General features: G+C 56.1%; 1 protein-coding gene across 13 annotated transcripts in view; it reads right to left on the bottom strand.

Annotated features, from left to right (window-relative positions):
• Window positions 1-12044, bottom strand: part of TRAF3 (TNF receptor associated factor 3) — a 133944-nt gene that overhangs the window by 22110 nt on the left and 99790 nt on the right. For all 13 annotated transcript variants that reach the window (XR_016226882.1, XM_051834870.3, XM_089322749.1 and 10 more), the window contains 2 exons: window positions 11436-11603; window positions 4298-4378 (listed from right to left, as the gene is read on the bottom strand). Coding sequence is in view for 12 of the 13 variants with exons in the window: in XM_051834870.3 (XP_051690830.1) it covers window positions 4298-4378; window positions 11436-11603 (249 nt within the window). In the remaining variant the exon portion in view is untranslated. The remainder of the gene's footprint in view (window positions 1-4297; window positions 4379-11435; window positions 11604-12044) is intronic.

Below are 12044 nucleotides of genomic sequence, written 5' to 3'. Positions count from 1 at the left end.
TGTAGTTTCTTTAGAACAAATTGTTCAAAATGTGGCATGCTGTCTGAGGTGCCAGAATTCAGAAAATAAATAAAAAAACGTAAACTGAAATGCACATTTAAAGACTATAAACAAAAATTGCATGAAACACAAGAAAAAAAAATAGAAAGCATTTAGGATGCAACTGGCCACACACCTACTATACAGTGCACAGAGTGCTCTCTCCCAAGCAGGCTTATTCAACAGCCCAGCGCTCAGTAACACTTGGGGTAACTGGAGGGGGCTTCTGCTCCTGAAGTCTCTCCCCTCCACGGTGTGGCAGAGCCTTTCAAAGACCCCTCAGGCCATTCTGACAACATGAATCTTAACACTGTCACCTCTAGCTGATGGAAGGGACTTCAGGAGGACTGGTGGCAGATAACGCATCTTCCAAGGAAAAACCTCTCTGTTCAGCTGAAACATTGGCGGGCATCACACAAAAATCAGTTGTGACACCCAGCACGAGGCAGGGAACTGCAAGGCGCGGTCATGCATCAGGCTGGGATGCCTGAAGAGTATGGAAAGACAGCAGCTGCCTGCTCGCGAGGGAAGCCTCTCTGGAACATGCTCCTGTGCCCGGGACACACGCTCTCGGGGTGCAGACACTGTGTCGTCCTGGAGACACGCTCCTGTGTGCCCGGGACACACACTCTCGGGGTGCAGACACTGTGTCGTCCTGGAGACACGCTCCTGTGTGCCCGGGACACACACTCTCGGGGTGCAGACACTGTGTCGTCCTGGAGACATGCTCCTGTGTGCCCGGGACACACACTCTCAGGGGTGTAGACTCTGTGTCGCCCTGGAGACACGCTCCTGTGTGCCCGGGACACACGCTCTCGGGGTGCAGACACTGTGTCGTCCTGGAGACATGCTCCTGTGTGCCCGGGACACACACTCTCAGGGTGCAGACACTGTGTCGTCCTGGAGACATGCTCCTGTGTGCCAGGGACACACGCTCTCGGGGTGCAGACACTGTGTCGTCCTGGAGACACGCTCCTGTGTGCCCGGGACACACACTCTCGGGGTGTAGACACTGTGTCGTCCTGGAGACATGCTCCTGTGTGCCCGGGACACACACTCTCGGGGTGCAGACACTGTGTCGCCCTGGAGACACGCTCCTGTGTGCCAGGGACACACACTCTCAGGGGTGCAGACACTGTGTCGCCCTGGAGACACGCTCCTGTGTGCCCGGGACACACACTCTCAGGGTGCAGACACTGTGTCGCCCTGGAGACACGCTCCTGTGTGCCCGGGACACACACTCTCGGGGTGCAGACACTGTGTCGCCCTGGAGACACGCTCCTGTGTGCCAGGGACACACACTCTCGGGGGTGTAGACACTGTGTCGTCCTGGAGACATGCTCCTGTGTGCCCGGGACACACGCTCTCGGGGTGCAGACACTGTGTCGCCCTGGAGACACGCTCCTGTGTGCCCGGGACACACGCTCTCGGGGTGCAGACACTGTGTCGCCCTGGAGACATGCTCCTGTGTGCCCGGGACACACACTCTCAGAGTGCACTGTGTCGCCCTGGAGACATGCTCCTGTGTGCCAGGGACACACACTCTCGGGGTGCAGACACTGTGTCGTCCTGGAGACACGCTCCTGTGTGCCCGGGACACACACTCTCAGGGTGCAGACACTGTGTCGCCCTGGAGACATGCTCCTGTGTGCCCGGGACACACGCTCTCGGGGTGCAGACACTGTGTCGCTCTGGAGACACGCTCCTGTGTGCCAGGGACACACACTCTCAGGGGTGTAGACTCTGTGTCGCCCTGGAGACACGCTCCTGTGTGCCAGGGACACACACTCTCGGGGTGCAGACACTGTGTCGCCCTGGAGACACGCTCCTGTGTGCCAGGGACACACACTCTCAGGGGTGTAGACTCTGTGTCGTCCTGGAGACATGCTCCTGTGTGCCCGGGACACACACTCTCGGGGTGCAGACACTGTGTCGTCCTGGAGACACGCTCCTGTGTGCCCGGGACACACACTCTCGGGGTGCAGACACTGTGTCGCCCTGGAGACATGCTCCTGTGTGCCAGGGACACACACTCTCGGGGTGCAGACACTGTGTCGTCCTGGAGACATGCTCCTGTGTGCCCGGGACACACACTCTCGGGGTGCAGACACTGTGTCGTCCTGGAGACACGCTCCTGTGTGCCCGGGACACACGCTCTCGGGGTGCAGACACTGTGTCGCCCTGGAGACACGCTCCTGTGTGCCCGGGACACACACTCTCGGGGTGCAGACACTGTGTCGCCCTGGAGACATGCTCCTGTGTGCCCGGGACACACACTCTCGGGGGTGTAGACTCTGTGTCGTCCTGGAGACATGCTCCTGTGTGCCCGGGACACACGCTCTCAGGGGTGTAGACTCTGTGTTGTCCTGGAGACATGCTCCTGTGTGCCCGGGAACACACTCTCGGGGTACAGACACTGTGTCGCCCTGGAGACACGCTCCTATGTGCCAGGGACACACACTCTTGGGGTGCAGACACTGTGTCGCCCTGGAGACATGCTCCTGTGTGCCCGGGAACACACTCTCGGGGTGCAGACACTGTGTCGTCCTGGAGACATGCTCCTGTGTGCCCGGGACACACACTCTCGGGGTGCAGACACTGTGTCGTCCTGGAGACACGCTCCTGTGTGCCCGGGACACACACTCTCAGGGTGCACTGTGTCGCCCTGGAGACATGCTCCTGTGTGCCAGGGACACACACTCTCGGGGTGCAGACACTGTGTCGCCCTGGAGACACGCTCCTGTGTGCCCGGGACACAGGCTCTCAGGGGTGTAGGCTCTGTGTCGTCCTGGAGACACACTCCTGTGTGCCCGGGACACACGCTCTCACTCTCAGGGGTGCAGACACTGTGTCGCCCTGGAGGGTGCAGGGCGTCCTTCAGGACAGTGACGGTCCTTTCCGCTAGCCAGGTATTTACAATGCAGGGAACAGAGGATCCCAGGACAGGTCTCTCGCTTTACTCAGACAGCTGAGGAGGGGGTTCAAGAGACGGGAGTAGCCGAGAGACCTACATGACAGCCAGCATGGCCAACCTCTGTGCAAGGTCTGCACCAGGGTGGAGTCAAGGTGGTGGGACAGGCCCTGGACGTGGGGTATGTGCCCAGAAGGCACATGATGCAACAGCATGGAGAATGCACACAGCAGTCCATTTAAAATTCCAAGACATTTTCTTTCAAGCGCTGTTAACGCAGCTGTGAATGTAACCACCTAACGCTCCGAACGTTCACACTGGGGACACGCTGTTTTCAGTGTGCCGCTACGCACTCGGCGTCACACCTGTCCCTCCACTGGTTCATCACCAGCACTCTGAGACCAGACTGCAGGAGCTTTGAAACAGAGACAAGAATAAGCTATACCACAGCCTAGTGGCACCTGAGAAGCAATAGAGAGGCAGCTTTGAATTCAGAGCTCTGAGTAGAATTCAGGAACATGCACAAAACCCTGGAAATTCCCTCAGTGCTACGACCTTTACACACTAGTGGGGGTACTGTCTGGCCGTGGAAATAACTAGCCAGGACCCTCCCCCATCCCAGAGATCTGTCACCAGGCAAGCCTGGGGCAACTCTAGGTCAGAGTGGCTCCTGAGGTCGTCCCTGGCCCTTGGCCCAACTGGGCCTTCTCACTCAGCAGGGTCGCCGGAGGCCGTCCCTCACCCCAGCGTGCAGTGTCACAGTCTCAGGCTGCTGGGAAAGGCTGAGGTGAGCAGGCTCCTCGGGGCAGACACCCAGGAGCCCACAGGGCCGCAGGCAGCTCCTGCAACGGCAGCCAGAGGGGTCCAGGACTGAGGAGACTCCCGGACGTCTCCCATCTGGATGTACCCTGATCAAGTGCAAGCACTACAAAATCTACCTTTCTCAAAGGAAGGGTGTGAGAGACAGCCTCGGCTGGGGGCTGGTGAGGACAGACACAGGTGCCCAAGCCAGAGCCTGTGGTCACCAGGATCCCGGTGTCTCTAGGTGAACGCACTGACTTCACGGGGCAGTGACTCCCGCCTCACAGATGTGAAAGCAGCTTTTTCAAGTGTCACCTTTGCTCGCACTACATCCTCGTTTTCTCAACTCTGAACGCTTCTGCCCTGAATTTACCGCTCTGCAGTTCTCAATCGCTTGCTTCTGACTTGCAAACACGTCCCTGCGGTTTCTGTTCTCTACCGCACGTTACCACCACGGACTGTGAAGACGCGGACTTGAGCTCCGGACAGCAGAGCAGGGCCCAGTCCCGAAGACGTCCCAACTCCCGACGGCCCAGCAGCCCTTACCTCGCTCCTCAGCAGGGTCAGCACGCTGCACTTGTGAGGGCACGACACCACCACGCAGGGACACTCGGTGTCCTCGTGTTTCTGCGGAGAAGAGCAGAGGCCATCAGCGCTGAAACACACCTGTCCTCCTCAGTTCCCACCGCAGCCCCAACGCTCAAAACGAAGCACTCAGCTCACTGCCAGCGACCCCTAAGTCAGCACACTCACGCGTCGCTTGGATCATCGTTATTTCCCGAAGTCTGAGCGTCTCCGGTCTCAGGTAACTCAGGAGGCGGGGGTGACTTGGGGGAGCAGAATCTGACAGAGGTGGCACCCCGGCCACTGCCTCTCAGCGCACACAGCTTAGCCTCCTGCCCGTGTCCAGCAGGCTCTCGCTGGCCTCTTAGTTTGGAATTTGGAAATAGTGCTTCTCAAAGACTTGAAAACAGCACTAGCTACTGAGTGATCCAGAAATCCTACCTAGATTATCTTTAGCACGTGGAAAATACGGTCAGTCTTGGCTTAGCCCTTTTCTGAATGGCACAGAAGTTAACTTCCCAGACATGGATGACAGTGACTGTTAAACCCAATGCTAGGGCACTAGCTGGGCACCTGTCACAGGCAAGTGCTGGACACCTGTCCACAAGCAAAGTACAGCTCGCCATAAAGACATTGAACCCCAAGACCCCTGGAGAACAGCTCAGCACATGACAATGGGGCCTGGCACAGCCAGAAAGGGAAGCATCCTCTGACAACCAGGGCACACTGCCGCAGGTCCTGCGCTCATCACTGCACAGCACACTCGGTGGTTTGTGATGGCACCCTGGCAGGTGTTCCTGGCATGGGCTCCCCGCAGCGGCTCTGCTCCTGCGGCTCCTGCTCGCGGATGCCCGTGTTGTCTCAGATGTCCGCTGCTTTGACTACACATGACCACGTCTCTGGGTGTGCACTGCGTTTCTCTTGCATAATCAGGAGAAGTGCTGCTAATTAACTGGGTACGTGAACGTTCAACACCATAAAATACTGCCAGATTATTTCCCAAAGTGGCTGTACCCAGATACGCTTCCTTCATGATACATTTTTCAAAAGTGAAATCTTTACAATCCTGATTTTTCATTAATTAACAGATGTGCTTAAATAGACCAATATTCAAAAATTTCTAGACTAAATGTAAAAAATGAATTTTGCCCTCGATACTTGAGATCGTGCTGACCTACAGACTTCAACTGCAGAGGAAGGCTGGCGTTTGGACGCAGCTGACACACCGTCTGTACTGCAGCCACAGTCGGGACGGAGGTCCCTGCCAGAACTGCTGTGGTGCAGATTTCAGTCCTCCTCACCATCTGGCACGTGGGACACACCACGGCAATGCAGGAAGATCGGGACAACCTGGGCTCTAGGTCTGCCTACCAGACAGGGACGGGGGGCAGGCGTCGCGTGGTCAGGTGCAGCCCCCACTCAGGAGGCCCCCAGCCCACATCTGAGTGCCTGCTCAAGCCCAGCTCCCTGCTGTGGCCTGGAAAAGCAATAGAAGGTGGCCCAAGTGCTTGGGTCCCTGCCACGCAGCAGGAGGCCCAGACGGAGCTCCCGGCTCCTGGTTTCTGCCTGGCGGTCAGAGTCATCTGGGGAGGGAAGCAGTGGACGGAAGATCTCTTTCCCTGTCTCTATCACTCTGCTGCTTTTCTTAAAAAAGATTCAGTTATGTATTTGAAAGGGAGAGTTACGGGGGCGGGGGGAGGCAGGGAGGGAGGGAGGGAGGTCTTCCATCCACTGCTTCACTTCCCAAATGGCTGCAACAGCAGATTTGGGCTGACCTGAAGCCAGGAGCCAGGAGCTTCTTCCAGGACTCCCACGCGGGTACATGGGCCCAAGCACTTGGGCCATCTTCTATTGCTTTTCCAGGCCACAGCAGAGAGCTGGATAAGAAGTGGAGCAGCCGGGAATCAAACCAGTGCCCATATGGAATGCTGGCACTACAGGCGGTAGCTTTACCCTCTATGCCACAGCACCAGCTGCCAAAATAAATAAATCTTTAAAAAAATGAATAAAAATAGGGATGGGCATTTGACACCAATAATTAAGATGCCATTTGGGACTCCTGTATCTCACATTAGGATGCTTGGGGTTCAAGGCCTAGATCTGTTTCTAATTCCAGCTTCCTGCTAATGAACACCCAGGAGGCAGCAGGTAACAGTTCAAGTATTTGGGCCCCTATCACTCAGAGAGGAGACCTGAACTGAGTTCTGGGCACCTGGCTTCAGACTGGTACAGCACTAGCTGTTGTGAGTATTTGAGGGGTGAACTAGCAGACAGGAGATCTCTATTTTAAATAAAATTTAAAAATTTAAAAAATGAATATATTTTCAAAATAATGGTAAAATAAAATATACTTACAGCCTGAGAGGATGAAAATTTGAGCTTAAAACTCAAAAGAATAAAAGACTTGGTAATAAAATCATGCCCCCAACTTGAAAGGAGGCCCTGGGAGTCACAGAACCTCTTGTCATTCCAGGAAGTCAGGGAGTGCACACCTGCCGCCCCAGTGTCAGGGAGGAGTGGGTGTGCACCTCCACCCCAGTGTCAGGGAGGAGTGGGTGTGCCCCTGCCGTCCCAGTGTCAGGGAGGAGTGGGTGTGCACCTCCACCCCAGTGTCAGGGAGGAGTGGGTGTGCCCCTGCCGCCCAGTGTCAGGGAGGAGTGGGTGTGCCCCTGCCGCCCAGTGTCAGGGAGGAGTGGGTGTGCCCCTGCCGTCCCAGTGTCAGGGAGGAGTGGGTGTGCCCCTGCCGTCCCAGTGTCAGGGAGGAGTGGGTGTGCCCCTGCCGCCCAGTGTCAGGGAGGAGTGGGTGTGCCCCTGCCTCCCCAGTGTCAGGGAGGAGTGGGTGTGCCCCTGCCGCCCAGTGTCAGGGAGGAGTGGGTGTGCCCCTGCCGTCCCAGTGTCAGGGAGGAGTGGGTGTGCCCCTGCCGTCCCAGTGTCAGGGAGGAGTGGGTGTGCCTGCCGTCCCAGTGTCGGGGAGGAGTGGGTGTGCCTGCCGTCCCAGTGTCAGGGAGGAGTGGGTGTGCACCTGCTGCCCCAGTGTCAGGGAGGAGTGGGTGTGCCCCTGCCGTCCCAGTGTCAAGGGAGGAGTGGGTGTGCACCTGCTGTGCCAGTGTCAGGGAGGAGTGGGTGTGCCCCTGCTGCCCCAGTGTCAGGGAGGAGTGGGTGTGCCCCTGCTGCCCCAGTGTCAGGGAGGAGTGGGTGTGCCCCTGCCGCCCCAGTGTCAGGGAGGAGTGGGTGTGCACCTGCTGCCCAGTGTCAGGGAGGAGTGGGTGTGCACCTCCACCCCAGTGTCAGGGAGGAGTGGGTGTGCCCCTGCCGCCCAGTGTCAGGGAGGAGTGGCTGTGCCCCTGTCGCCCAGTGTCAGGGAGGAGTGGCTGTGCCCCTGTCGCCCAGTGTCAGGGAGGAGTGGGTGTGCCTGCCGTCCCAGTGTCAGGGAGGAGTGGGTGTGCACCTGCCGTCCCAGTGTCAGGGAGGAGTGGGTGTGCCCCTGCCGTCCCAGTGTCAGGGAGGAGTGGGTGTGCCCCTGCCGCCCCAGTGTCAGGGAGGAGTGGGTGTGCACCTCCACCCCAGTGTCAGGGAGGAGTGGGTGTGCCCCTGCTGTCCCAGTGTCAGGGAGGAGTGGGTGTGCCCCTGCTGTCCCAGTGTCAGGGAGGAGTGGGTGTGCCTGCCGTCCCAGTGTCAGGGAGGAGTGGGTGTGCCCCTGCTGCCCCAGTGTCAGGGAGGAGTGGGTGTGCCTGCCGTCCCAGTGTCAGGGAGGAGTGGGTGTGCCTGCCGTCCCAGTGTCAGGGAGGAGTGGGTGTGCACCTGCTGTGCCAGTGTCAGGGAGGAGTGGGTGTGCACCTGCAGTCCCAGTGTCAGGGAGGAGTGGGTGTGCACGTGCCGTCCCAGTGTCAGGGAGGAGTGGGTGTGCCTGCCGTCCCAGTGTCAGGGAGGAGTGGGTGTGCCTGCCGTCCCAGTGTCAGGGAGGAGTGGGTGTGCCTGCCGTCCCAGTGTCAGGGAGGAGTGGGTGTGCACCTGCTGCCCAGTGTCAGGGAGGAGTGGGTGTGCCCCTGCCGTCCCAGTGTCAGGGAGGAGTGGGTGTGCACCTGCTGCCCCAGTGTCAGGGAGGAGTGGGTGTGCACCTGCTGCCCAGTGTCAGGGAGGAGTGGGTGTGCCCCTGCCGTCCCAGTGTCAGGGAGGAGTGGGTGTGCACCTGCCGTCCCAGTGTCAGGGAGGAGTGGGTGTGCCTGCCGTCCCAGTGTCAGGGAGGAGTGGGTGTGCACCTGCTGTGCCAGCACTTCAGGGTGGGGGTACAGCATCAAGTTAGGGTGAGGAAGAGTTATACCAGCAGTGACCCTGGACACATGTGCTTATTATAACCATCACAGACTCTAAGATGCAGCAACATAAACCTTAGGGTGTACTCTAGTTTCAACATTTTCTATGAGTAGTATAGTAAAAGTTGTAAGAAGTATTTATTTACAGGGGCTGGCGCTGTGGTACAACGGGTTAATGCACTGGCCTGAAGCGCCGGCATCCCATATGGGCGCCGGTTCTAGTCCCGGCCGCTCCACTTCCAATCTAGCTCTCTGCTATGGCCTGGAATAGCAGAGGAAGATGGCCTAAGTCCTTGGGCCCCTGTACCCGTGTGGGAGACGCGGAAGAGGCTCCTGGCTTCGGATCAGCGCAGTTCCAGCCATTGCGGCCAATTGGGGAGTGAACCAGCGGATGGAAGACTCTCTCTCTCTCTCTCTGTGCCTCTCCTCTCTCTGTGTAACTCTGATTCTCAAGTAAAAAATAAATACATCTTTTAAAAAAAGAAGTATTTATTTACAGGCCTCAGGTCTTAAACTTGCTATTGATCAAGCCGTGCTGGAGTACCTGTTGTCTTTTTTCCCCACCTGTTTTTAGACTCACAACCCAGACCAAACTGAAAACCACTCCTCACTAAAGCTGCACCCGCTCAGGCTGCAGTAACCACTTCACCCTAACTACAGCCACACGACTCCCCACTGCTTGGCTACCTCCTTCACCAGGGGTGGACTGCAGGCGAGACTGCGACTCTGCTGGGTGTGCCGGGTCAGGTCTCGGGAACCCACATGCAGTGCTGCTGCACCAACCCCTGACTCGACAGCCTCAGCTGGGGCCAGTCTGTTACTTAATGTGGTATTTAATCGACATCCTTTTCAAATGAAAATTAATTGCTAGATTCTACTCTGTAAATAATTGATTTTTGCGAGAAACAAAGTCTAACTCTGACAGAAATACACTAATATATGTAAAGCCTGGAGAACTGTTCATCAGATATGTGTCTCAGCCCCCAGAATTTAATTACTGCAGGAATTATCCAATTATGACAAGTGCTGGACACAGTTCCTCAGAGTTCTTGGCAACTAGGAGCACCTGCAGTGTCCCCTGGAAGAGTTGCAGGATGGCAGGAAAAGACACAGGCGGAACAAACCTCAGTTCATGCACAACACGGTCAGTGCTCAGAGCAGCCCACGGCCCCTGGCGGGGCTTCCAAGTCTCCACCCTCCTGATGGCCCACCAGTCACCAAGTGTGACCCCATGTGCTCAGTGCTTAGAAGCACCGGCCCTCCCCGCCCTCCCGCCCTCCAGTTCCCCTGCCTGCTGTCCTCCAACCAACCCCCTCCGGGGCAGGACCCAGCTGTTCCCACCACAAGACCCAGGGTCATCCTCGCCTCATGTCCCCTGTGAGCCATCGGCCAACCCTGTGCTCCACCCTGGACTGCCTCCCCAACCACTCCCACTTGCCTGTCACCTCTGCCACCAGAACTCAAGGTCCAGTGCCTTCCTGTGTCCTCCGGCTGCCCCCCTTGCCCTCACATCTCAACTCTGTTCCTAAAACCCAATGACCCCAAGAGCACTGTCTCGGAGCACACAGTCCTTGCTGTCGCCCCAGCAGCCAGCCCCAGTCACTTCCACTTCCCTTGTCACCAGGGGATTTTTCTTCATGCACTCATCTCTACCCAACAGCACATATTTTTGAATTCTCTCTTCCTGCTAGAAGGTGAGCTTCCCCCCAGGCCACAGCTCCCAGGAGAGCAGCCAGCACACAGCAGGCACTCTGAGACGCTTGTTCGAGTGTGCTGTTCCTGAAGCCTGTCTCCCACCTTCAACAGCCGTCCTCTCTTAGACGCACACAGAAGAGGCAGGACTCTAACACATCCCTACAGGTAGAGCGCCAAGCCAACAACTGAGGCAGGAACAGTCTAGATTCTCAGCTCTCTGAAGACGGCAGCTGTGCTTCAATACTGCGGGATGACTTACGCAGCTGCACAAAGACCAAGCCAGCCATCAAAATGCCGAGCCAGGAGAACGCTGTCAGCTGGGATGTCTGTACCCCATACTGGGTGTCTAGGTTTGAGTCTTGGTGCCACCCTCAATTATAGCCTACTAATGCACACACTGGGAGGCAGCAGGTGGTATCTCATGTCATTGGGTCCTTGGCACCCATGTGGGAAATTCAGATTGAGTTCCTGGCTCCCAGCTCCAGTCTAGCACAGCTCTGGCTGTTGCAGGCATCTGGGGAGTGAACCAGCAGAGGGGCTCTCTAGTAAGTAAAATTAATAAATTTCTTAAAAAATGTAGAGCCATGAGCACTCCCTGGGACAAGTTAAGAATTCTACATTTTTTAAAAAATTACTATTTATTTTCTTGAGACTCGAAAGTATACTCAGTAAAGGCAAAAGAAAATGTTAACTATATAAATCAAAATAAGCTCAAACAATAAAGCTTCACTGTAAAATGAAGTCAGATGAAAACCACTGTTGACTCCCATCTCTTCTCCCTAGTCCTGCCGGAATGGTCAGTCGGGGACGGGCGCTGCGGTGTAGCAGGCGTAGCAGGTTAAGCTACCCGCGGCACTGGCATCTCTGCCTGGGAAAGCAGCAGCAGAGGGCCCAAGTCCTTGGGCCCTGGCACCACGTGGGAGACCAGGAAGAAGCCTGGCCATTGTGGTCATCTGGGAAGTGAACCAGCGGATGGAAGATCTCTGTCTTGCCTCTCCCTAACTATGTTTTCAAATAAATAAATACATATTTTAAAAACAAAAAGAACAGTCATCCAAAGAGCTCCTCTGAGAGGAAGCTCCCCAGCGCTGAGAGGGTGGTGGGCAGCACACCTGCAGGGTGATCATGGGGACCTGGCTCTTGCAGTGGCTGCACGTGGCCTCGCGGTACTTGCAGGCCTTCTCCACATGGTCGCGCAGATCCTTCCTCAGCACCTTCTCTTTGCAGTCAGCGCGCACACAGGCAAGTTCCTCGAACTGGCAGTCATTTTTTAGATGTACCTGCAGGACAAACCATTCCAAGTCTGTAACTGGCAGAGAAAAAATACTAATCTGAGATACCATGCTCTAACCACCACACAACGAACTCCTACGGAATGCTTCCACTCAGCTTTCAGACCAGTTTTCACAGCAAAGAGTCGCAAATACACCAAGAAACACCAAATTCCACGTTCCATCTAGTGCCTGCCGTTGAAGAGCTGAGTCACTCTTCCTTGTCGATGGACAGATGGGCATCTGCTGAGAGCGCTGTTTTATCCCACATCAAATGTGCTGACAGGGTAAAATATGAGGTAAATTAAAAAAATAAAAAAAGAAATTATGTGGACTCTGATAGTAAAAAAAAAGGTTTTAATGTGACTTCCAAAATTAAAATCTAATTCAGATTTTTCTATTCTAAATAGAACGAGAGTATTTAAAAACAACTGGCAACTCTGTCAGTGA

The sequence above is a fragment of the Oryctolagus cuniculus genome, chromosome 20 (genome assembly GCF_051225735.1).
Source record: "Oryctolagus cuniculus isolate XC-2025 breed Fujian yellow rabbit chromosome 20, ASM5122573v1, whole genome shotgun sequence".
Taxonomy (NCBI): domain Eukaryota; kingdom Metazoa; phylum Chordata; class Mammalia; order Lagomorpha; family Leporidae; genus Oryctolagus; species Oryctolagus cuniculus.
The sequence above is the reverse complement of the archived record's forward strand: the minus strand, read 5'-3'. Positions and strand labels throughout refer to the sequence as shown.